This window comes from Erpetoichthys calabaricus, chromosome 4 (genome assembly GCF_900747795.2).
Source record: "Erpetoichthys calabaricus chromosome 4, fErpCal1.3, whole genome shotgun sequence".
Lineage (NCBI taxonomy): Eukaryota > Metazoa > Chordata > Cladistia > Polypteriformes > Polypteridae > Erpetoichthys > Erpetoichthys calabaricus.
The window spans coordinates 50,349,580-50,377,075 of NC_041397.2; the positions used below are offsets into that span (position 1 = coordinate 50,349,580).

Here is a 27,496-nt window from a genome sequence, read left to right on the forward strand (position 1 = left end):
AGTAAAAAACAATACCATTACACCATAAAACCTTTGATAATTACAAAATTGGGATGTAATTGTTACACCTACCTTTTCTCTGTTGTTTCAAGTATATTAAATAGACTCTTGAAGTACTGTGGAACTCTCACAATCACTTGCTCTGTCTTGTCTATAGATTTGAGTTCAGGAGCAAGCTTTGTATCTATTACTGCCTTAATGTACCCAAGCCAGTCAAACTGAAACGATAAATAAAGGAGCATATATATTTATTAAAGTGATTTTCAAAATTTTAATAATAAATAACTAGAGCATAACCCCCACACATAAATTTAATTTCAAAGAGACCATGTATAATTGCATTAGATAAAATATAAAAGACTCAGACTCAAGTCACAGGGGGTCTGTCCTCTTATTTCAATAATTCCACTAATTAGACAATCTTTGGAAATACCCAAGATCTAATTAATTTTACCTACTCAGAAGATTCTTCTTTTTGAACAGACTCCAAGTAAATTAACATTTTCTTTTTGTTCAAATTAATTTTACAAACAAGATAACCTTCTCTTCCCTTCACCAGTGTTTACACATTTACACCTCAGCCAAAAAAAAATTCCATTTTTAATAGGAAGTATAATGGATATGTTTGCATTTAAATAAAGCAAGGAAATATTTATATGCTGTCAAGCTGAGAACAGTTGCTGGCAGCCGGCCTGCCATGCTGTTTAAAATGATCATAATTGGTTTGTTAATTGGTACTGTATATGCTAAGGCATGTTGGCAGTCAGGAGTAACTGTGGTCAAGGAAAGAGACAGGTGGGTGGACTGTCTCTTAAAAGTAATTTTAGGAAAGGCAAGGCAGAAGCCAAACAGAGAGAGATAAAAGAGGAAAAATGGCAGCCCACTAAATGCCATCCAGGGTGCTGGCCTATATAATGAGAAGGTGACATCCATGAGGTCACTCTAAGGTTTATGTAAGCTACCACTGAAAGATATCACTGCGAATGGCAGCAACATTGAAATGTAGTGCTAGCTATGTGTGCGTGTGTGTGTTTTAGGCTACATCCAAAAAATGTTGTACTTATATTCCCCAGCAGAGGGTGCCCTCCCATAGTACCTTGCTACCATTTTCATCCCTTGCAGTAACTGGTGAGAATATATGTTAGCCGTTTTATTATTTTACAAAAAAGGTGTTATTAATGCTAGCAGTTTTCATGTGTCACCATGTTAGTGTACTCCTATTCTGTTCCAACAGACTGTGTTTCATGCAGTACATTTTACAAAAATAATTATAATCCTGCAATACTTAACCTCATTCTAATCTTACACTCTTATTCTTACTGATAATAAGAATAAGTCTGCTTGTTTTTCTGTTTCTGCACTAAAAGTATAAACCTTAAGATAATGACCATTAATCAGTCTTTCATTTTATGAAATCAGTTTGTCAATTACAGAGTCACAGCACTGAATGCAGGAATCAGTCCTGGATGGAATACCAGTCCATCAGAGGGCACACTCAAGTACAAATCTGCTTACTCATAATAAACCATCTAACCTAAAGTGTGGGAGAAAACTTGAGAAACTGTAGAACACCAACACAGTCAAAGAAGAACATCCAAATATATAGAATTGGTGATCAGGCCTGGAAGGGAACTCAGATGTTTGGAGATGTTAGTCAGATCTCTACCTGATGTTATTTTGGAGAATCTGAGTGAATAGGAGTGGTGAACTTATTGGGCAGAGTGACCCCTTCTCACTTTCTAACATTCTACACTACCACTTTCCTCACCTTGTTTCAGTTCTTGGCATCTTCTTCTTTCCATCAGTGGAGCAAAGCCTAAAAGATGGCTACACATGGTCCTTTATCTTGTGAAGTGTATTGTACCCAGGAACCAGTGGGCTTCCTCTGGGTGCTCCAGTTTTCTCCCACAGTACCAAAACGCACCAGAAGTCAGACCAGTCTTTGACATAAACCACACTCGCCAAGAATTGACTTTTGCAGTCCTGATCAAAAGTATCTCGAATATTATAATGCAGTGTTCTGCCTTTGATTTTCTTCACACAGGTGATTCTCCTGCCACTAATCTCCACTAGGCTCCCTAGATGCAAACTCAGGCCTTCACCCTGCACAGAGTTCAGACAACAACTGTCTTAGCCAATCGAGCCAAAGGAGAATTCCTTCAGCTCAAGTTATAAACTGAGCTTCTGACATTACAAAAAAACACTTAGCAGCACTAGAGAAAGTTCAGAGGAAAGCGACTAGGCTAATTCTGAGACTAAGAGGTATGGACAATGAGGAGAAACTGAGGGCGTTGAACCTTTTCAAATAAAGCAAACAACGATTTAAAGTTGTCATGAGTGTTGCTTTAAAATAAATTCTTCACCCAAAACATAGAGCAATGGTAAGAATCTTGCTTTGAAAAAAATATTAGGAAGTTTTGTTTTCATACAAAGGACCAAAGACACATGGAATAAATTACCAAAAGGTGGGATGGACAGTAGGACTTTATGGACCTTTTCCCCAGTGGAGTAAAGCCTAAAAGATGGCTTCTCATTGACATGTATCTTGTGAAGAGTACTTTCTCCAGTAACTTCTCATATTTGATAATGAAAAGAAAAATATTACTCAGCAAATATTATTTACTTACCTGTGGCACTGATTTCTGCAACCGAGACAAACTGTATCTATTGTACATTGCTTCACTAGTCCGGTTTTCATAAGGAATTAAAATCTGTTAAAAGAGAAGTAATTGAACTTTTACCAATTGGCATAAATGACTCACAGTACATTTTTACATTAATATGTGATTAATCTAGGAATATATAACTGCATTTTTCTTATCTCTAATATGAATAGAGAATATTTTCAGTTAAAAAAAAAATCCTGCTTTGTGTAGTACTAAACTTTCAAGCTAAAAAGTTTGAGGTACAGAAAGCGCTTGCTGTGTTGGCTTTTAGATACAAATTTATATTATATTATTAAATTTTGATAAGTTTCCAGTAGGATATTATAATCCCATAGGTATTTCTATAGAGCTTCATAATAGAAAAATCATTGTAATGCATTTTATCATCATGTATGGAGTGCATTTTTAGTTTAAATTTCAATTCATCAGTTAGTTAATGTCTAAAAATAACTGTCAATAGTATTGGTTTTAAGTTTTACATGATTTTAACAATATCTTAATATGTTCATCTCTAGACTGGAAGAAAGCCCCCAGGAGAAAGTTGTTTCCAGCATTTTAATGTCCCAGTGGTCAGCTCCCTTAGCTCACATTTAATTGGTCATTTTTAAAAGTGAATTGGTAATTAGTAAAATCTTTCAATTTGCATTAGCACCACTAAAACCTGTTACTCTGTTTATTTAGGTTGCAAAGTCCTGGTACTCCTAAAGTTTCAGTTCTGGGTTCAAATATGGCCAAAATGAAATGGCTTTGTCTGTTTATTATTATTTTACAGAATGAAGGTTATTCCATGTGAAAGATTGCCATGAAACTGAAGATTTTATACAAAGTGTATGTTACTGTGTTGAGAGAAGATATTTTTGTCCAGAGGGCAAGAGAAAATGAGAAAAAGATACAAATGAAGCAAGGGTCTGAACCAGGAAAACAAAAAGGAGGTCAAAATATGTAAGTAATCAAACACTAACAAAACTAAAGCTAGAGAAGGGTTTTGGGATCTGAGTAGTTGGATAACGAAGATCCTTTTAACCTGACGATTGACAGGATCACAAACTCTGAAGCTACGCTCCTTACTGGGCAAAACCTGGCAATTTAGCACAGCTGAACAAAAAGCAAACAATTTCATCAGATTCCTCAGTGTCATAAACACCTGTAACAGCTCAGTACTATAGCCAGAAAATAACTTGTCAATACTTCACAAACAAGTCCCAAGATCCTGATAGAAAAGGGCAAACTGGATCTAACCAGGATAGAAAAAGAAGGGGAGGGTCTGTATAAGAGGACAAGAACATGGGAGTGTGAAGTGTGAGAAGCAAATGTCTTACAGGTCCTCAACTGGCTACTTCATCAAATACACACCAAATACCAGTGTCATTTGCAACTGAAAGAAGATGACTCCAGGATGCTGAGCATACAATACTTTTGCTCTCATCTTCTGTCCAATATCTGTGTTCTTTTGTCCATTTTAATCTTTTCTTTTTATTTGTCACTTTCAGATTTGGCTTTCTTTGGAACTCTGCCTCTAAGGCTTTTCTTTGCTACAGATGGCATTGATATTTGGCATGTCTTTAATGAAGAAGCTAATTGAGAAACTGCAAAGTGTCTTTGTCACACTACACACTCTGATGTTAAAGTACTCAACAGGTTATTTTTAAAAATGTAAGTTTTCATTCCTAGTATTTCCCACTCACCACTACTGTCAAAAGCCTCGGATAATTCTCTCTCTTTTAATCAACACTTTTTTTCCATTGACCTTGTGTTGTCTTTTCTTTCTTCACAACATTCACAAAGTTCAACTTGTCCTTACTCCATATGCCACACAATGCATTGTTTGGGTTTCTGTTCTCTTTTAGTTGGACTCCTACAACTCTTTCTTTGCAGGGCTTACAGCAACTGTCATCTGTGTTGTCCATCCAATTCAGAATGCTGCTACCTAACTGGTGTTCTGTGTATTTTTACTTCATCCACAAAATGATTTATTCTTGCCACCAACTCTCAGTTTCAGGAAAGATCCAAGTTAACACTAGAATTACCAGAGCCTACGAAAAAACTCGTAAATCCGTCCCACCTTAAATCGCGTCTTAAATCCGTTTGCACCTCTCCGCCAGAGTCCTTTGTCATCTAAATGTGCTGATAAACAAAAGCTACTAGCAGCCAGCTATTCCATCCCCCCACCGACTTAGAACGAATTTCTCCTAGCTCATGGCTTGCCTTGATTTGATTATCTGGGATTGAAGTGGAGTTTTAGAGTGGAAATAATATAGTGTTATTTGGAATACACGCATTTCATGTGTGTTCCGTTTCTATAGTAGTCTGTGCAAGCACATTTTTAAAACAGAAACGTTTTTCATATTCTAATAGTAAATGACAAAATGTAGGCATAAACTATATAACGTATGAAGCCTGAAGTCCATATATCAAAGAAACACTTTCACAAAAGGTACAAATAAGAGAACACGTGCGCTTTTATTCAAAAATATAACTGCACAAAAAAAAAGCCGCGTTAGCATGCCACATTGACATTCTTACTACAACTGCCGCGGTGGCGTAATGATATCAGCTCCTGACTGGGGATCAGAGGGTGGCGAGTTTGATCCTGCACGGCTCCACTTTGAGAAGTGAACTGCTCTTATTCTTACAATTTTAGAATAACAACATAAATTTGATTTCAGTCTGTAACAGCCGGTGTAACTTATGATACTGGTAAAGGTTAGCTTTTTTTTTTTTTTTAATTCACTTTTCATTCTCGCAGTCGCATTCAGAATCAATCCATACAACCCCATCTGACATAAAGACGCGCTATAGGTCTGCAGTGTACCACGATGCACCACCCCACCAAAAGGGTTCTGACACACAAACGCTGGCGAAGCTGCCTTCGTATCTCACCGTCACTTGAAATCAGCAGTTCTTAGCATTGCACCACGCAAGCTGTCGTATCAACCACCAACTGTAACTTGCTTTCTTTATTCTTCGGTTATAGTCTTGAATAAAAGTACACTTTTATTTATGTGAAAACAGCTGTGTCAGAAGCTGTCGTATCAACCACCAACTGTAACTTGCTTTCTTTATTCTTCGGTTATAGTCTTGAATAAAAGTACACTTTTATTTATGTGAAAACAGCTGTGTCAGATGGGGTTGTATGGATTGATAAGCAGCTAAGAACTGCTGATTTCAAGTGACGGTGAGATACGAAGAAGGCAGCTTCGCCAGCGTTTGTGTGTCAGAACCCTTTTTGGGTGGGGGGGGTGGTGGTAGTATGCATCGTGGTACACTGCAGACCTATAGCGCGTCTTTATGTCAGATGGGGTTGTATGGATTGATTCTGAATGCGACTGCGAGAATGAAAAGTGAATTAAAAAAAAAAAAAAAAAAGCTAACCTTTACCAGTATCATAAGTTACACCGGCTGTTACAGACTGAAATCAAATTTATGTTGTTATTCTAAAATTGTAAGAATAAGAGCAGTTCACTTCTCGAAGTGGAGCCGTGCGGGATCAAACTCGCCACCCTCTGATCCCCAGTCAGGAGCTGATACCATTACGCCACCGCGGCGGTTGTAGTAAGAATGTCAATGTGGCATGCTAACGCGGCTTTTTTTTTTTTGTGCAGTTATATTTTTGAATAAAAGCGCACGTGTTCTCTTATTTGTACCTTTTGTGAAAGTGTTTCTTTGATATATGGACTTCAGGCTTCATACGTTATATAGTTTATGCCTACATTTTGTCATTTACTATTAGAATATGAAAAACGTTTCTGTTTTAAAAATGTGCTTGCACAGACTACTATAGAAACGGAACACACATGAAATGCATGTATTCCAAATAACACTATATTATTTTCACTCTAAAACTCCACTTCAATCCCAGATAATCAAATCAAGGCAAGCCATGAGCTAGGAGAAATTCGTTCTAAGTCGGTGGGGGGATGGAATAGCTGGCTGCTAGTAGCTTTTGTTTATTAGCACATTTAGATGACAAAGGACTCTGGCGGAGAGGTGCAAACGGATTTAAGATGCGATTTAAGGTGGGACGGATTTACGAGTTTTTTCGTAGGCTCTGGTAATTCTAGTGTTAAAAACTCTCACCTGATTATTTATCTCAGTCTGTTCTCCAGTCTCTTCATACGACCCTACAAGAAGTCTTTATTCTGTTTCAGCTTGTGCGTTGACTGCCCTTTTTCTTGCCAGACATGTTTAAAATTGACAGTGTTTCTTTGTTTTTGCTCCAGAATACTATATTGTATATTTTAAGTAACTCTCTTGAGCTTTTCCCAGTTTATTGTTGTGTCAACTATTCAAAAAACCTCTCAGGACAATTTAGGCTTTTTAAACCTCTGGTCTCTTACTGGATCCACACGAATACTGACCCAATCATCTGTCAAGCTTGTTTTTATTTAGGATTTACATTATATGCATTTGTAAGTTTCTTGTGCTTTACCTTATAACAGTTTTATCCTATTTAGCGTTGTGAGGATAACACTAATAAGAGTAATAGACATTTTATCCCTAGTTAACAATTCAGTATGCACTTCTGTGTGAGCTGTATACTTATTTTCCTAGCTATTCTGCAGTGCTACATTAGCCTTTCCTGAATGTGCTTATTAGAGTGCTGTCATAGCCACTCTTCATGGAGGTGTGCGTGCAAGAAAGAAAAGGTAAACACACATATGCAATGATCACTTCTCATTGTGTGCTTCTTATATTTCTGGTTTAATTACACCAAATATTTAAAAGAAAAAATTAACCTTTTCCCTTTAGGTGTAAGATGTAAGGTAAGTGTCAACATCATGAGTATCTGATTAAGTGGACAGGGACAGGCCAAATATAAGCTTGGTAATGGTTTTGAAAAATGGCAGTGACTTGTGTTGCATTTTCAGCAAGGGCGCCTCCCCTGGCTGGGGTTCAAATCCTTATTTCAGGTCCTTTTTTGTTCATTTTTGAGTTCATTATCTTTGTTAATGTTTCTTTTGTTAATTATTTATGTAATTCCTTTTTGCGATGTTGCCTCTAAGTCTTTGTTATTTTCTTTGTGTTTTGTGGGTGGTTTCCCAAGAGGCGAGACCAGCTGCCCATTACCACCAGGGACTGCCCTTATTCCTATATAAGTGGGGGTTCCCACAGTTCCTGGTGGTATATTCAAATGTGCTAGGGTGTCAATGAGTTTACTTGTGTTTTTTGCTGTGATTGTGGTTTTTTTGATGTCTCTGGATTACTGTTTTGGGACTTGTTTGCATTGCCTTATTGTTTGGGGCAAATCCTTTTGATTTTGTGCTTCATGGAATTTCTTTGTTACTGAAGAGAATTTTTGAAGAATCAATCTTTTATTTTAAAAAATATGTTGCATTTGCCCTTATATCTAGTAGGGGTTTGACAGTAAATCTCCCTTAGTGGGTATTTCTAGAAGTGTTTTTGGAACTCTTTATTGTTGAGTTCATAACATCCGTCTGCTTTTCTTTTAGCAATGGAGACACAGCCCTGGATAAAGACTTTGGAAACTGCAACTAACTCCACCTACTTCCCCAAGTACTTTCTCACCAGAGGAGTCCTTAATGTTATGAAGTTCATGCCCATGAAACTCAAGAAGAAGCCTAAATCTTGTAGGCCTCAAACTGTAAGTAGGCCTCACAGTACAAAGTAAGACTGGTCCTGAAAATCACAAAGGAGACTTGGAGACCTGAAAACCCAAAAAATCTTACAAAGGGAGAGAGAAATTAAAACCCCTGGCTCAAAAATTAACAAACACAATTATATGTAAAATTATTTCTTATAAGAAAGATTTTAAAAAGGTAAATATATAAGGTTGCCTCAAAAGAGGCAACTCACAAAAGAACCAAAACCAAATAACTAATGAACAGTAGTCCAATGACCAGAAATTCAAAACCAAGTATGCACAACCAAAAAACACAAATAAACTGAAGAATAGGAGTCAAACAACATGAGCAATAGTAAATACTTCAGCTATAGTTCTGAGGCATCTTAGGCCTTATGAAGGACATCAGAATCCCACAGTTCTGCCCTTAAACTCAACATATAGAGACATCAAGAAGTACAAAATTAAAAACACAAAATATGTAAGTAACTAATAACAAGACTTAATAAAAACAGCATCATAGATAAAGAACCAAAAATGCTCAAAAAAAAAAAGAAAAGAAAATTAACCAAAAAACAGAGATTAGAGACAGAGCCCTAAATAAACAAAGACAATCAGATTCAGTCCTGGAGGCTTCTGTGGCTGCAGGTATTTGTTTCAGCTCAATTTTATAATTAGAAACCAATTATTCCCGCTGAAGCAATTATTGATCCAGCAACATTCGTCATTTTAGTAAATACAATTGTTATGATTCCCAGCCCTCAGTTACTTCTTTTAGCTTTAAGCAGTTGCAGTTTCCTTAACTAGCTGCCAATCAACAGCGCAAACCAAATGCCAAAGGAACCAGCAGCCCACCAAACTACGTGGCCCTGTTTATACCGGGTGTGTTCATCATTAAAATGCCCAAGATGGAAACTAGCAGTGAAATGTAATGCATGTAAAAAACACCTGAAAATGAAAAATAGTCAGTATGACAAGCTAAATGTGTACATGTCAGAAACTGGGAAGACAAAAAGTCAATCTCCAAAATATAAATGCTGATCCAAACTGAGGTCAAAAGTCATTTGCAGAGGGTCTAACATGGAAAGATCAAGATCAGGCATTTTTTTCCAATTTAAATATGATTCATGTTCTTCCTGCTCTGCTATTTTTTTTGTATTTGGGCCACCATTCTGGGATGCTTTTGTTGATGAGGTTGCTACTAGGTCAGAAGCATACAACAAATGCCATCAATACCATGACGTCATAAAGATTAGGGTCTTACACTTGCTGGTTGTTTGAAATTTGGATTAACAAAAAAAAACTTAATAATGTCTTTCTTATTGTTAGTTTTCTGAGTTACAGGTTATGACAACTTTTTCTGTCCTGTTTCTGTTTTATTGGATCTGGTTATGTGTACCCTGTCTGGCTTTGACTTACTCTGCCCTTTGACCACAATTCTGTCTGTATTAGCTGTGTTACCCAGCTTTGCTTGCAATATTTCATAAGAGAATGAACATCAGTTATACTGCCGTCAGAAGTACTACCTAACTAATTAAGTGCTATTCAGTATTCAGTATATTTGTAGTTTTTTACCAAGAGCTGGTATTACTGGCAGGCAGTGTATAGTAGTTCTAATCCTAAGGTTGTAGGTTCAAATCATGCTACTGACACTGTGACCATGAGCTCATCAGTTCACCAGCCTGTGCTCCAATAGGAAAAACAAAACAAATGTAACCAATTGTATCTCAATTTCAGGAGTGGGGAGTTCTCCTGTCATTGTCTGTAGATGTGAATGTATAAGTGTAAACTGATGGAGTTGGTTCAGGTTTATTTTAGACCCGAGGACGCCACTTCATCGTCTGCTTCTTTCTCCTGCCCGTTTTGCTTCCGGTGGTGCAACACCTGTGTTCACAGCTACAACACCTGGCACCCTGACTGGAGTTTTATAGCACACTTGCTAATGATTGAGATGTGTACCTTCCTTGAGCTCTGCTGAACTTTCTCTTTCTATTTCACACTTCACTGTACATGCCAAACGTGATTATGTCTCTTTTTCCTGTCTATGACACCACCCCTTTTTCAGTCGTCCAATCACCCTATTGGTTAGTGGTACTGTTCGCATGGCCTGTCAATAACTTCTGCTGCATTCTTCATTTGTATAAAGCTTTACCTCGGTACAGATAGATAGATACTTTATTAATCCCAAGGGGAAATTCACATACTCCAGCAGCAGCATATTGATAAAGAACAATATTAAATTAAAAAGTGATAACAATGCCGATAACAATGCAGGTATACAGACAGACAATAACTTTGTATAATTTTAACATTTACCCCTCCGGGTGGAATTAAAGAGTCGCATAGTGTGAGGGAGGAACGATCTCCTCAGTCTGTCAGTGGAGCAGCACATTGACAGCAGTCTGTCGCTGAAGCTGCTCCTCTGTCTGGAGATGATACTGTTCAGTGGATGCAGTCTGGAGATGACCATTATTGACAGGAGCCTGCTCAGTGCCCGTCACTCTGCCACGGATGTCAAACTGTCCAGCTCCGTGCCTACAATAGAGCCTGCCTTCCTCACCAGTTTGTCCAGGCGTGAGGTGTCCCTCCACAGACCATACATGGTAGAGTAATGTTAATAAATATGGACAAATTTAAAAATTATCGGCAAATAAAACCACATGGGTCAGCTAATATTCTTCTTTCTATAACATCACCAAATTTCAATCAAATCAGTCAAAACATTTTTAAGATTTTGGGGTATTTAGTATTTTTATTTGGGCGGGAGGCTTACCCCTAAATATTTAAATTTCAGAATGTCCTTTCTTAGCAGATGCCTACTGATCTTGATGTACCAGCCTGCCAAATTTCAGCTTTTTAGCTAAATGAGAAATTGTGATTTGTTTGTGAGTGAGTGAGTGAGTGAGTGAGTGAGTGAGTGAGTCAGTCTTTGCATTATAAATGCAGAATATACAGACTTGAAAAGAAATGGAAGAGAAAATAAGCGAAAAACAGAGCATTTCTAATCTGCAAGTCCAAGAAACTTTGGTTTATATAGTCAAACAAGAAAAATGTACAATATAAGAATGACCTGACATGGCAAAATGAAAGAACTAACAAGCCATAAAATCAAGCAAGTTCTCTTATTATCAAGGATTGTCTCTTAATTAAGCAATTGGCTAGGAACAAAAATGTGCAGCCTCTGCAGCCCTCCACTTCATGTGAACGCTGCTATAAAATGATCTTTGCTGAAAGTGTGAGGCATCAGTTATGTCTTTAAATGGAAGAGAACTTCAGATCGCACCTAAATCACACCAAGGCAACATGGTTATCTGCACTTACTGTTGCAGAGCAATCAGTTATTATTCAAGCCTGACATTTTTATGAGGCCACTTTCATGATGAATAGAACAGGAATTTGGAAGGGAATAGTTCATCTTTTTTATTTGAGTATGGAAATATTACGGAAAAAAAGAAAATTGTGAAATAGCATTATATGTGATATAATGAAACAGTATTTACTCGCTGACTGCTGTAAAGTTCTAAGTCATTATTTCCGGAATGCATTTAATATACTGTATAATAAATAATACTTGCACACTAAAGACATATTTTCCTGGTTCTCAAAAGAAGGCAACTCTTGTAGTCAGTTAATGTCTTCATTTCCAAAACTTTGAGCTACATAAAGGAGTGCAGAAGCATGACAGAGCAGGAATTACTGCTGTTGCCTCATGGATTCAGCATCCTGGGTTTGAGTCCTGCTCCAGGTCATAGATACATTCTGCAAGTGGGTGAATGGGCCTTCGAGCTGGTTCTCCACTTTATCTTCCATGTCTCTAAGAAGTATGTGTCAGGTTAATGTGAATATGGGATTGTGTGTGTGAATGTGGCCTATAATGGACTAAGTGCTCTATCCATGAATGACTCTTGCGTTGTGTCCAGTGCTGCCAAGAGAGGCTTGGCCAATTTTGAAAGTGCTATGTTACATTACACACTGGCCAAGGATTTCAAACTCAGGTGTTTTTGGGCTACAGGGCTTTTGGGTTTTTGTTTGAACCAATTTATTAGTTAGAAGGCAATTGTTGCTGTTTTATTAGAATGTGCTGTTTTAATTATTCAACATGATATTTTGTAATCTGGAATAGATTTGTACTGAACAAATGTTACAACCAAGAAATACAGATGCAAATAGGACTAAGTTAACAGCTCTACTAAAAGCTTCCTTGTTATTTAAATGTGATTTTATATTTACTTATTTGGCTGATGCCTTTATCCAAGGCAACTGACACCATTTATGATTCAACTGTTTACATATCTGTTGGTTTTCCTATTAAAGCAGAAGCAGGGTCACACATTGTTAGTAGTGTGATTTGAACCCACAACCTCAGGATTGGAAGTCCAAAGCCTTAACTACTACACCACACTGCCTGATATTAAATTAGTTTAGAAGAAACAAAGCAATCAGGAGCTTTTACTCTTACAAAATCAAAAAAGAAAAAAAAGTTTAGAGATTGAATAAATGCCTGTGCACATAAAGTAATGGCTGCAAAGTGAATCTTTGTGAACTTTACGGAGAAGTAAAAACACCATAATTAGGTATTTCTGAAACAAGCCATCTCTTATTAAATTAAATGTTCCTTGAGGGCAGGGATGTCAGACTCAGTTTTGCAGATTCAGCTTCCAGCAAGTTTCTTAATTAGAATTCATTTACTATTACTGATGGAGCTTTTTTTGGTTAGTATTCAGAACTCTTAATTGCTTATTTTACTGTAAAAATAGTTTCATTCCGAGTTTTATTTCCTTCCATTGATTGAAACACCAAGTGATTCCATTTTGACCTGTGAGTAATTGATGTAAGATGCTATGTTTATGGTACCAAAGACAGTCGTGAGTTGTGCTTTTCTTCAATATTGCAGTTTTGTTAGGGCCATTCACCAGGATGTTTGGTAACATAATACTCTTCTTCCAACTCTGATTCCTCCTTCTTAGCAGATGTTGTGATGATGGAGAAGAACAAAATTCAGATTTTCTCAATTTTCTTTTCCCTTTACAAGGTAGTTGTATTTTGGCTTTAGGACACACAGTTATATAGACCTGCTACACATCAACTGCATCTCCTCAAATCTGCCCACTAACTTTCTTTTATAAGCCCTGTGTCGTCACTGTGAACTTTTATCCTGACACTGAAAAATTACATATATGCTTTTTATCTTTTTAATTTGTTCTTCTAAATTATGTCTTACATTGAAATGAAATATCTATTATAGTAAAACACTTGGAAAGCAGTAAAACTGAAAGGCAGCAGAGTGGTAGACTGTTCAGTACTGGTGCCTCACGGACGAAGATTCCTGGATTTGAATCCTGCATCCGGTCCATGTCTGTGCGGAAAATGTACACTGTTCCTGTTCGCGTGGTTGGAGACTGTTATGCAATGTCAAAGGAGAAAAATATTAAAAAACGAGAATCTCCTCTAATCCATCAAACAGAGTAGCAAATGTTCTCAGAAAAGAAACATATATAATATTAAAGGTGGAAGAATACAAATACTAATAAGACATATAATTAAATAGCATGTTTTAATTGCAGCAAGAATTGGATTCTTAGTAAGAAACTGATTGTGAAACCCTTGGCCTAGGCGGATCCTATACTCAATATTTGGCAATTGTTTTGTCAATGGCTGATATAATGGTATTAAATAATGTTGCTTTTTTAAATTGCATTGGTTTCATTATTATCTTTTACTTGTTAAAAATAGTCAATTTATTTCATTCACTGTCTCTGAAACAATTTATTTGAGCAAATTTAAATCTTGTTAACCAATGTAGTCCATGTGATTAACTAGTTTATTTTTTAATGCTTTAATACTTGTATATATTTAGTGAAACCTGAATATTTGTTACTTCAATACACAAAGAATATATACTGAAAAATTAAAAAAGCACCACAATGCCTATTTCAACTTATTCGTCATTAGAAAAAAACAAAAATAATGGTCGTTTTCTGTAAAGCTGATTGGAAAATGGATTGACTAAGTGTATCAAGACATTTATAGAATAAAACAAAGGCTTCACAGAGACTTTGATATCATGCTTTCATATTTTTTTTTCTGTTTTTGTAATGGTAAATTGTCATGCATTGTTTATAATTCTGTAATTTGGGGCAAAATTTCATATTTTGTTAGGTGTCTCTTGTGTATCAAGGTTTAAAATATTAATAATAAATTATTTGAAATTAAGACTCATAATATGCAATTTGTGTGATATGTTAATATAAGAAGAGGATTATGTAGACAGATGCAGATTTTAGATGAATGATTAGTATTATGAGTATATAAAGCTCATTTAGGAAAGGTTAGCATTATTTATTATTGTGTACTTAAACAGAAGATGTGGGCTGATGGGATATATACAAACAGGCTGATGGGACATTGAGATGTATGAAAATATAAAACCATACTCAAGTAAAATGATCACTCATGATTTAAGCTTAAAATAAGATGAAAATAATGTGTAAAAGATTATAAGAAGATATAGGAGAAAAGACTGATACCTTTTTAGTTAGTATATGTTTTTATTAGCTAAGTAGTAGCTAATGATCAGACACATAACATGACCACTGGCAGGTTATCAGTTGTAGCGTGATGCTACTGTTGCTTTGTTTCTGGAGACCAGCCACCAAGGTCCTGTGTATACAACTTATTTTCACTGAGTGTAGGCGCAGAGCACTGTGAGCAAATCACAGTTAAACTAAAATGATAGATTATACTAATTACTAAAAAAGAGAAGAAGTAAAAACATAAAACTACAGATTTGTTAAAAATTCTATAAAACAGAGCGATATGGAGCATCTCAGGCTCTCTGTAGGATTCTCCTCGTTTTTCTCCTTTTGAAACTTGTCACCTGTAAAGGCCCATCTGCTCTTCTTCTGCCTCCTGCAGCATTCTCTGGAGTGACTCAGTAACTGCTCAAGGCTAACTATCTGATACAAATCTTGCTTTTTTGACATTGGTTTGAACCATTCATGTTGTAAGATTTCATCCATTTAAGTTCTGGTATTTGACATATCTGGTTTCTATGTACATAAGCTTATACAGGTTTTGATAAAATAAAGTCTGTTTATTATTTCATTGAAACTAGCTTGTGTTCACTGACACTAGCAGTCACTGAGGGTTTAGGGTTTTTTTCCTGTCCAACCCAGGACCCGCAGGGAAACAGGAAGATATGCTTGTTCGGCGCTCTCAGTGGTGGACGACCGGGTGAAGCCTGTAGTCCCAGAGGCGTATAGCCTGTCACTGCTGAAGTTCACAGGGGTGAGTATTGCAGGATGTAAAACAAGGCCAACAAGCTAAGGTACAGTTTAGGGGCATTTCTTCTTGTTCTCCAATAAAAAAAGAACCAGAAGGCTAGTGTAGTCCCTTTGTGACAGTACAATAGCTTTCACAATTCTTGTGAAAAATTACTGTTCCTAGCATGATAATATTTATAATCATCCATCCATTTTCTTTACATATTAATGCTACAGAGGGCCATAAGGAACTAGATGTCTGTCCCACAACACCAGGCACAAGACAGCAGACAAATCTTCAAAGGTATGCCAATCTACTCCTGAAAAAATACTATCACTGCTAAACATACACACATGGGACATATTTGGAAGTAGACTAGAGCCTCAAAGAAATCTAAAGAAACAAGATGATCATGCAGAAATCACACAAACTGCATTCCAACTGATCAGATTAGCAGACTCTGTAACCGCCAGTTCTGTGTTGTATACATTCAGTGTTAATCAGTTAAGCACAGCTTCCACATAACTCTGGGAAGGCACTGAATTCCTCAGCTCATCAGTTCTATGGGTGTGACACCACTGACAAGATGACAGAAAAAACTGTCCTAACAGACTATGCTAACTACCAAGCGTGATCCAAATTTCCAGGTATCCCATCCATATTACTAACTGAGAATGGTAAACCGGATGGACGCAGGGACATCCGGCCATGGGCCGTAGCCGCAAAAGACGTACTGCGCAAGCGCCCCCACAAAATCCCACTTCCAAGCAACGGAAACCGGATGCAAAGCAACGTAAAATAAGAAATGAGGCGCCCATAGCACACAGAAAAAAGGAGTCAGACGTGAAACGAAACACACACAAAGAAGAGAATTGAGACCCACGACACACAAATGAGGCAACGCCCCCTAGCACAAAAAAAAAGAAGTCAGACGCGAGCGCCACACAAACCCATTGGAAACAAAACGGGACAGACTACGGACATAGCACACGAAACATACACAAAAAGCAGGATTCGGACCCACGACCACATTAACATAAATAAGAAATGAGACACAAAGCACCATTACTAAACGAACCGTCCGTATTAAATATACGTCATCTGAACACATTCAAATTATGCAGCATAGGTCGATCTCATTACACTGATGCACTATTAACCGTTCAACCACAGAAAAGGCTCCATATTAACAGTGAGTGCGATCCTCCTTATTACTTATCCATATTTATAACGCTGAAGAACAAACAAGTCATGAATTCACGCTCACGGGTACAAAACGATACGGCTCGAGTGACGGGACCAAACACACGAACCCGCATGAAAAAAAACAATACATGTCGGACGACTAACCGACATACAAAAACGGGCAAGGCTCAATACAAACAATGATCGCCGTAAACTGCAACGGGCTTTATCACACAGCACAGGCAAATCGATTATGGCTCCAGAATAGCACGTCCCAATTCCTGCACATACAACGACGCACCTCTCAAACGGCACAGACAAAACATTCACATCAAGGACATCAACGACAGACACCTGCTAAACGATTGCGCCAGTTAGCTGAAAACGCGTTCAAAAATGAGTCCACTATTCATGAAAATTCATTGGGATTAATGAATGTCATTTGCAATCATTGTCATTCACTTAACTTCCCTGAAGAAACAACTGGCAATACAAGTAATGAATTTACACGTTGTTGTCAAAAGGGTCAAATTTGACTGCCTCCTTTACATTCATATCCTGCATATCTACAGAAGCTTCTAACTGACGAAGTACCTGAAAGTAAAAACTTTATGAACTGCATTACATCCTACAATAGTTCATTTGCTTTTGCATCTAATGGCATCCAGTCACTTACTCAACACCATGGATAAACTTCTACAAACGTTAATGATTAATAATATTCCCTTTGGAGGCAAGGTACTTTTATTAGGAGGAGATTTTACACACTGCTTAGCTATTGTTTCACATGTCATGCGCTCGGCTATTCTTCAGTCCACCTTAAAATACGCAGACAATTGGCATTGCTTTCAAAACAGTTACGGAGATATTTGGAACAACAATCTCATTACACCAAATACCCCTTTTAACACAACGAACTATATTCTGTCCAAAAAATATTAATGTTGATCACATTAATAACCAGGTCATTTCATTACTTCCTGGAGTGGCACAGCTCGGACCCACGACCACACTAACATAAATAAGAAATGAGACACAAAGCCCCATTACTGAACGAACCGTCCGTATTAAATATACGTCATCTGAACACATTCAAATTATGCAGCATAGGTCGATCTCATTACACTGATGCACTATTAACCGTTCAACCACAGAAAAGGCTCAATGTTAACAGTGAGTACGATCCTCCTTATTACTTATCCATATTTCTAACGCCGAAGAACAAACAAGTCATGAATTCACGCTCACGGGTACAAAACGATACGGCTCGAGTGACGGGACCAAACACACAAACCCGCATGAAAAAAAACAATACATGTCGGACGACTAACCGACATACAAAAACAGGCAAGGCTCAATACAAACAATGACCGCCGTAAACTGCAACGGGCTTCTCACACAGCACAGACAAATCGATTACGGCTCCAGAATAGCACGTCCCAATTCCTGCACATACAACAACGCGCCTCTCAAACAGCACAGACAAAACATTCACATCAAGGACATCAACGACAGACACCTGCTAAACGATTGCGCCAGTTTGCTGACAACGCGTTCAATAATGAGTCCACTATTCATGAAAATTCATTGGGATTAATGAATGTCATTTGCAATCATTGTCATTCACTTAACTTCCCTGAAGAAACAACTGGCAATACAAGTAATGAATTTACACGTTATTGTCAAAAGGGTCAAATTAGACTGCCTCCTTTACATTCATATCCTGCATATCTACAGAAGCTTCTAACTGACGAAGTACCTGAAACTAAAAACTTTAGGAACTGCATTACATCCTACAATAGTTCATTTGCTTTTGCATCTAATGGCATCCACTCACTTACTCAACACCATTGACAAACTTCTACAAACGTTGATGATTAATAATATTCCCTTTGGAGGAAAGGTACTTTTATTAGGAGGAGATTTTACACAGTGCTTAGCTATTGTTTCACATGTCATGCGCTCGGCTATTCTTCAGTCCACCTTCAAATACGTAGACAATTGGCATTGCTTTCAAAAGAGTTATGGAGATATTTGGAACAACAATCTCATTACACCAAATACCCCTTTTAACACAACAAACTATATTCTATCCAAAAAATATTAATGTTGATCACATTAATAACCAGGTCATTTCATTACTTCCTGGAGTGGCACAGCTCTTTCTAAGCTCTGACAAAGTTGACTCTGATGACGACAATGACCATCTTAATTTCCCCTTAGAATATTTGAACACTATTAACCCAGCCGGATTACCACAACACAATCTTAGCCTTAAAAATGGAACAATAATCATGCTATTAAGAAACCTTAACACTAAATAGGGTTTATGCAATGGTACACGTTTAGTCGTCAACACCATGCCACACAATGTTATTAAAGCAAAACTTCTTACAGAATCACATGCTAACAATACTGTTCTAATTCCTACAATTACCTTACAACTTCTGACCTGGAATTACCTTTTACACTTAAACGGTGACAGTTCCCCGTTAGACCTGCCTTGACCATGACCATCAACAAATCACAAGGACAAACCATAGACAAAGTTAGCATCTACCTCTCTGAGCCCGTTTTTGGACATGGACAACTTTATTTGCTTCCTATATGCGTCATCTACACCTTCACACTATGCTATATCTCATTCATACATCACGCTCTTTTTAAATTCACAACACCAGGGGTTGGCGAGCGAAGCGAGCAGGGGGCGGAGCCCCCTAGTAACACACTAAGAACAGGCAGCACTGCTGCCTCATATTTTCAGGGGCTGTGCCGAAATCTCAGGGTGCTCTTTGTCTGCTGAGAGTTTACATGTCCTCTCTATGGCTGCAGAAAATTTTGTCCAGATGCTGTGTACGAAATGTTTGGCACTTGTTTCTTTAGTGGAGGAGTACACTTGGTAGGGTATATATAGGAGTGCAGTAGAGTGTGTACGCCCGATGAGCCCAGAATTAGGGCAAAACACGTGTCGCGTACTCTTTGCATTATTTGACAGTAAACTATTTCAACCATTCTATGATCTGCTTCTCACAACTGAGGGCATCGTGGCGGATGTTAGCCGACTTGCTGACCAACCACAAGCGTTACCTGGTAGGTAACCACCCATACAATCAGATTGTGACTCAGACTACGAATGCCGTCAATGTAATTACCCCGATCTACATGCTGTCAAATAAACGAACCACACGCCGTGGCGCAACGTTAGGGGCTTCGCCTCTAGCTCCGAGGTTCGATTCCCGAGAGGGAGTGCAGTAGAGTGTGTACGCCCGATGAGCCCAGAATTAGGGCGAAACACGCGTCGCGTACTCTTTGCATTATTTGACAGTAAACTATTTCAACCATATATATATATATATATTATATATATATATATATATATATATATATATATATATATATATATACTGTATATACTGTATATACTGTTTATATATATATATATATATATATATATATATATATATATATTGTCACACACGTGCGCTTGGGAGTCAACCAAAGGGACCAGAAAACACCAATCCCACACCAGGCCGGGGGTGGCAGGTTGCGCTAAACCTCTCTATTTTTTCTCAGCAGACCAAATATGAGAAATCCTTCCTGTCCCGGCCCCAACGACATCACTTCCTGGGAACAGACAATAAAAATCCATCATCCTGCATACCTAATCAGTTCTACTTTGGACTCGAACCTGTACACATTGTACTCAACTAAAAGCCTTTTGCAGCTAGAGAAACTATATGAGAGGCTGCCCCAAACCTTTGTTATGTGTCCAGTTGTTTATTTCACTATATATATATATATATATATATATATATACACACTATATATATATAGTATATATATATATATATACACACTATATATATATATAGTATATATATATATATGCTAAGTGCAAGTAGTTCAATAAAAAGCTAATACCCCAGTGGCAGTTTGTTTTAGTGTATGTGTTTAATTACTTTACTGTACTTGTCTATTAGAAAGAAAAAAAAAAACAACAACATGATAATCCTCTGACCTTCATTCTACACATCAAAGATATAAGCATTATTGTGTATATAAATTGGATCTAAAAACTGAACCCCATATAACTGAGTGTGATAGTGTGAGCCATTGTGAAGTCCTGTCCAGAGTGAGATCCTGCCTTCAACCTGATGCTGCTGGAATAGGCTACAAAGAGTGTGGAATCTGGGGCCACTTCAATGTTAGCTTAATTGATAAAAAACACTGTTTTGGAAATTATTCCTTTTAATCTTCCTTGGGACTTGTATCTGTAATGAATAATGTAACCACAATTTTCTTTCACCCCAGGCCAACTGAAGCATGCATATCCTTTTTGTTATTTTTCATCAGCTACTGCAGGCTGTATTTAAGATCCATTGGACTTTAATGATCTGTCTAGTCTAGTCATAGCATGCATGAGATTACAACTCACTCAAACAAATGTCACAGACTAAGAGAGAATGGTACAAAATAATGAAATGCTTCTAGGGTATCGGTCCATCTCAATATAAGAGAGAGTTACATGCTAACAAGGACAAATACTTTGTTTTAACACTAAAAAGTTTACTTCTGTTGAAATAAATAAATAAATATTTTCCAACTAATTTCCAAGAGCGTTATTATACTGACCTCTGCCAATTTTGTCTCCAGCTCAAGCACTTCTTTCATGTGTGTGGCTGCAGTTGAAGAATTGGCTCCTAACATGACTGCGATGTCAATCATCAGCTTTAAAAGCGCTTCCCGGTTCTGAAAACAAAGATACATAAAGGAAAATATTTTTAAATCTAGACAGTGAAATAATGAAATAAAACAGCAGGTGGAAAGAAAAAAGTCACTTTGAAGAACACATTGCACTTAAATAAAAATTAAAATTATGTCTGAGGAATGCCTGCCTATATTGACTTTTGTGAAATTCTTTCAGACAGGCCTGCAAAAGTGAACAAGGAGAAGCTCAGAGGGTGTGTGCGGAGAACAAGAGGAGAGGTTTTGAAGTCATTAATAGCAGTACATGCAAATGGTAATACTAGATATAACTAATTAAGTCAGGTTCAAAAGCAACAACAGAAAATACAAAGAAACAATTTTGGAATAAATTGCATTGCAAAAAAAAAACAAAAACAAAAACATACTGCTTCGGCCTCTGTCGTGTTACTGATGTAGTCTTCCCGTGATACCAGGGATAAAGAAGCTTGATCAAGCTGTCAAAACAAGAATATAATATCAGTTATCAAGCTCCTGAAGACTTTATAGTGACAGTTTCAACATGCAAACACCAATGATTTCTTAGCCAATATCCAGAGTTTTTTTTTATGTTTTAATGTCTGATTAAAAAAGAGTCAGATGCAGATTTGTGTCTTACTCTTTTGCTAACAGCAAAGTTATTTTAGACCACACAATGTAACGTTTAACTATAGAGGTGCTGCCCCAGAGAACATACGCTTTAGTCTGGGTTTTAATTGTTGTAAACTGTATACAATGATCATTCAATAGCAAACAAAAGTGTGTTAATCTAATGAATATTTTACATTTACATTTCAGATTTAATTACACTCTTCTTGCAGGTAAAATGGTTTGAATATTATTCATTTTTTGCATTCTTCACTTTTACAGGTACATATTAACATATATCCTTTAACCTACTTTTGAACCTGCCCACACAGTTCAGGGCACTGGAGCTCAAGAACAAATCCTCACAATCACAAGAGGTCACTTTAGACTCACTTATTAACTTAGCATACAAGTGTTTAGATTCCATGAGGAAAATGTATGAAGGATTAGAATCCAGCACTATGGAGATATCAGCTGCAGTGTGACTGCTTACTCCTAGATAGATTTCTCAATTACTCCATTGCTAATTTTACCAGCACATACAAATGAAAGCAGTATGCTAGCAGTCCAGTTGGTCCTTTTCATTGGACCAGGCCCTGTTATGAATTTCTGTGCAAGTGTGTATGAAGTGTGACCTACGATAAATCACCATTCCTGCCTTATACACCATTTTGCATGAATGAGCTTTGGCTATCCTATCCACAACCAATGATGGAAAATAGAGTTCTGAAATAGACGGATAATAATAAAAATAATAAAACAAATCTGTGCAGTTATTGTGAGAGACAGCCAGAAGTCTGGCCCAGCTGGGAAGCCCTCGAGATGGTAGGATGGGGGAAGATAGCTAATACAGGGCTTTGTTTCCCCCAGGATGCCAGATGGCAGCAAGCATAGGCTCTGATCCATGGGTACCCACAAGGCATGCCTGGTATCGTAGTCCTGGGGGACAGTCTTGTTGGGTCTCATAGGGGCCGCTGGGGGAGCTATGGGATTTAGGAGTTCCTACTCCTTAAGGCTCCACCAACCAGCTGCAGCATCGTATCACTGAAAGCATATCTGGGGATTGGATAAAAGGAGCTGCCTGCCTCATATCAGAGAGCCAGAGTTGGAAGGAAGGAGGACAAAGCTTGCGAGATGAGTGGAGGAGGCAGTAACTGAGAGAGAGAAGAAACAAAAGTTATGCTTAGTACTGTGTTGTACTTGTGGCTGTGGTAGTGGGAAACACGTATTGAGAAGAGTTTACCCACAAATAAAGACTCTTTGTGATGCTACCATGTGTCTGTGCCTGCTTATGGGTGTGTTTGGGGAGCTGGAGTGCCCCCTGGTGTTCACACTGTTAATTCCACAAAGTCAGTATAATTAGAGAATATATTTTGTTCAGTTAAAATGACCATGTATTTTATAAAAGTCCACAAACATATGGTTTAAAAAGTACAATTTATTAAAATGTAGGCAGACTGTATTTATTACTGGCCATAGCTTTGTGAAAAAGTTTTGACAAATTTTAAATATGCCATTGAGCTTTGGTCCTGCATTGAATTCTCATTATTCCCTTTGTAAAGTGCCTGGCACTGCTGCTTGTAACAAATACTACAGCTCAAAACTTAACTTTTGTCCACTTAAATCACCCTGGACATCTTTTGTGGTAATGCAAACAAAATGTAGATATTTTGCATTATGAACAGTTCATGAAAAGCAAAAAACTAGCAGATGATTATTAGAATGAATATCTTATCTGAAAAAAGATCCAGTGCTCTATGACTTATTGATCTGTAATGTAAGCTGTGTAACAAAGCCTTGAACTCAATATAATAATAGCAGGTATTTGTTTAGAATATATCTACAGGATAAATTGCATATTGGACTATTAATCAACTTGTATGCTGCAGGAATGAAGGACATTAGAGGACATTAGGTGGTATTTTTACTTTCCATGGCCTTGCTTGTAGCATTATTCGGTCTGTTTTTAAGAGTTTGTTTTTATTGGCCTGATGTCAAGGTGTGAATAGCTACCCATGTTCAATTCAACCCGTTCATTTTAGAGTTACTTTAGTGCCCACTCTATCAGGACAGCAGCAAGCAAACGAAACAAAACTAGAGGGAGCATGAGCTAACATATAACGGCAACAAATCGCTGAAGATGCTTGAGGCACACTACAGAGAGGGTACACCTTGAATTTCAGGCTTGCACTGAAGTGCTCAGGGGCACCAGAACTACCCACCACATCAATGTTGAGATATAATATAAGACACCATGTATGATTTAAGGAACATATGCTGTATGAGAATAAAGTGAATTAAGGCAACACCTGATAAACTTCTCAGTGCCATAGCTGAGAGCTTCACTAAGCAAACAAAAAAGCACGCTCCCAGAATTGTATCAGTTAGCCTAAAGTAATTAAAAAAACTGACTGCTGGTAGTTAATCCCAGGTTTTTGCAGCACTTGATATTGACTGGTTTTTAATATGGCAAAATAAATGTGTCAGGCATTGATGGTGATTGCAAGCTGAAGTGGATTATGCTGCGTTGCACAAGACGTAACTAAGAAGAGAAGTGTGGAATTAATATTGCATCCTGATGTGATATAGCAGGTCCACAGCTCTAAACGAATGGCCAGTTTTTTAGATAAATAATCACCGTACTCGAGCCTTAAGAAGGGGACGTGGTGGCGTGGTCAGAGCGGTTCCCGGGTGCGATACGGGTGTTGGCATTTCCGCACTGAAGTGCGCAGGTACAGAATTGCCCGTGTCCGTTACTGATGCTGGGAGCAGCTGACCACCACACCTGTGCCACATTACCATTACAAGTAGGAGGAACGTGAGTGCGGAGGGAAGAAAGAAGAAATAAAAGTCGGTGTGTGTGTGGGTGTGTGGGGCTGGGTGAGTGAGTGAATGAGCAGGAAGAGCAGGCTCGCTGGTGAATGCAGGCAGCCGACAGGATAGCCCTAAAAGAGTGTTTGGCCGACTTTCGCAGGCAGTAGGAAGCTGTCACTGCAGCCAAGCAATCGCAAGGACATGGAATGTCCCAGAAGGTGGCTGTCTGACCACGGAAAGCAGTGGGAGTCAGAGGAGGCTTGGAAGGGAGAGCCCCAGTGTGAGCGCCCTGGTCGCTGGGGAACCCGAGTCTCGATCCGGCGGGAACTGTACAGAGCCAGGGGATGGAAGGCTACTGGACCAGCAGAAGGTGGTCAGCTGCAGCTGCAGGTAGGGTGGCTCCCCGGTTGCAGGGCCATATGGGAAAAGCAGGGGAGCCAGCAGGTAGAAGAAAGAAAGCACTAAGATTTTATAAAGGACAGTTTCCAGCCTGTTGTTTTTAACCTCGTTTTAATGGATTTATTTATTTGGGATTTTAACCTCCACTTGTTGTTTTTATGGATTATTTATTGAACTTTGAATCACTGCACTTTGGACACTGTTTTGGTTTTGTTTGGTTTGTTTTAATAAAAGCACTTATTCACTTTTTGCACCATTCCCTTGCTCAGTTTGATTTGTCGCCATCTGCCAGTTCATCTGATTACAATATATTGGGTTCAAGAGGCTCCCGGAGCACGAAGCTGGACCCGCACCTTCACACATGAATGTGGGCAAAGGTGATACAGATCAACAGAGGAAGACACACCTAGTTATAAACATTAAAACAGGAGCTAAACGGAAAGATGACATTTCATTTAATTAAATTCATCAGTACACATCATACATTCTGTAGACAGCTCTTTCTTGCTGACAGACATCTTAGAAGTCAATTGTACATTTATCTGATTAGTGTCCAAGTTTACTGTGTATGGCTTAAAAGCATTAATGTGCTAGAAATATTGAAACCAATTTAAATTTAATTAGCAATTTAATTGACAGAATTGTTATGTGAATGAACATACAGTACAGCTTGAAATAAATGCCTATCCTAAAAACGTAGGACCAAGGGACTATTTCAAAATGATGTATTCCAGATGACTGCAATGTTGGTCTGGAAGTATCACAGTGACTTCTGATGCAGACACACTTGTTAGTAGATGCCACTCATGCGCATCAGAGGGTCACCTTCCAGGATCACCTAAGGTATGTGGTACTAAACTGGGACGAGAGGGGGTGCTGTCACTAACAGTATTTTTTTATCACAGTGCTGAGGAATCGGACCTTTAGTACAACAGAGCGAGAAAAGCCCAGTCCTCCCTATCTGCCTAAAATAAAAGGTAGAAATCCCCAGAAAACGGTCTCATTTAGACGTAAGAGCTCAACTGTCAGGAACAACTCCAGACCTATAATCATCTGAAAATGCCACGACAGGATGAAAAGAGGCCATTGCCTATGCTGTTTGTGTGTGCCATAGTGCATATGTTAAATTCTTTTTATTTGTTTTGTTTTGAAATTAAACGGGAGTTGCCCAATTGACAGCTCAATAGGTTTGGAACTCTTTCTGCCTTCTCACTCGCCCCCTACACAGGTACACCAGTACACTCAGCAGGAAAGTGATGCAAGTGCCCATCCAGTTGGAATCTTTGGCAACTTACTTTGAGATATACAGTATTCCTGTAAATCGCACACACATTAAATGTATTATGAAAAGAAAGAAAGAAGAATACAAACCCTGAAGTGAATCAAGAATGTTATGTCATGTAATGTCATGTCATAGGGATAATTAGTAATTATTTTGGAATGAAGTTGTTAAAAGGCCAAGGTTATATATAGTCTTCAATGAATCTGGAGTCTGTTGGTTTGTATAATATTACAGGTAGTAGGCTGGATGTCTAAATAATAGGGTCTACATAAATTTAAGGGCCTCCAGATGACTCTTATTAACTTGTAAAGTTAAAATATGGCAACCTAAAGCCTAAACAAAGTTACCAATTAAAGTGACTGGAGGGAAAGCAAAAGCGTTACATGCTCTTTCAAGCACTCTACAAGGCTAATAACATTTTTAAATGCACACAAATTACCAGTAAGATTTTTAAGATGTTTGTTTCTATCTATCTATCTATCTATCTATCTATCTACTAACCCTCACCTACTGTGTTTCTCTTCTCGGTACTCAAATGTGGCACTTGGTGCCACAGCCAACCTGCCAAGTTGTTTTGCCTGCCTAAGATAAAGTCATCCCTGATGGAGGATCGCAGGAATCATCGGGTAGAGGGGTCCTTTCATCGGATTGGCTGTTACACCTGTGGAATGGCCAAATGGGAGAGGCAGCTTGATGGCTGAGGTCTCCAGGACTCTAAACAAATCCAAATCATATTATGTGATATCATCTACTGTTAAATTCTGCTCCATACTTATACATTTTTTATTTTTATACTGTATTGAGGATTTGTTCTGTTCTGTGTATTGTATTGTATTGACCCCCTTCTTTTTGACACCCACTGCACGCCCAACCTACCTGGAAATAGGTCTCTTTTTGAACTGCCTTACCTAACGTTTCTTCCATTTTTTATCTACAAGGGGTTTTTTTGGGAGTTTTTCCTTGTCTTCTTAGAGA

The 27,496-nt window shown here is 38.0% G+C and overlaps 2 protein-coding genes across 2 annotated transcripts in view; both read right to left on the reverse strand.

The window, feature by feature from the left end:
* The window catches only part of sms (spermine synthase), an 844,074-nt gene that overhangs the window by 519,546 nt on the left and 297,032 nt on the right, over positions 1 to 27,496 (reverse strand). The gene's annotated exons all lie outside the window — the stretch shown is intronic.
* Positions 1 to 27,496, reverse strand: part of phex (phosphate regulating endopeptidase homolog, X-linked) — a 239,778-nt gene that overhangs the window by 102,786 nt on the left and 109,496 nt on the right. Inside the window, exons 6-9 of the mRNA XM_028799436.2 lie at positions 21,828 to 21,896; positions 21,328 to 21,444; positions 2,628 to 2,711; positions 73 to 218 (exon numbers count right to left, since the gene is read on the reverse strand). Coding sequence (XP_028655269.1) covers positions 73 to 218; positions 2,628 to 2,711; positions 21,328 to 21,444; positions 21,828 to 21,896 — 416 coding nt within the window. The remainder of the gene's footprint in view (positions 1 to 72; positions 219 to 2,627; positions 2,712 to 21,327; positions 21,445 to 21,827; positions 21,897 to 27,496) is intronic.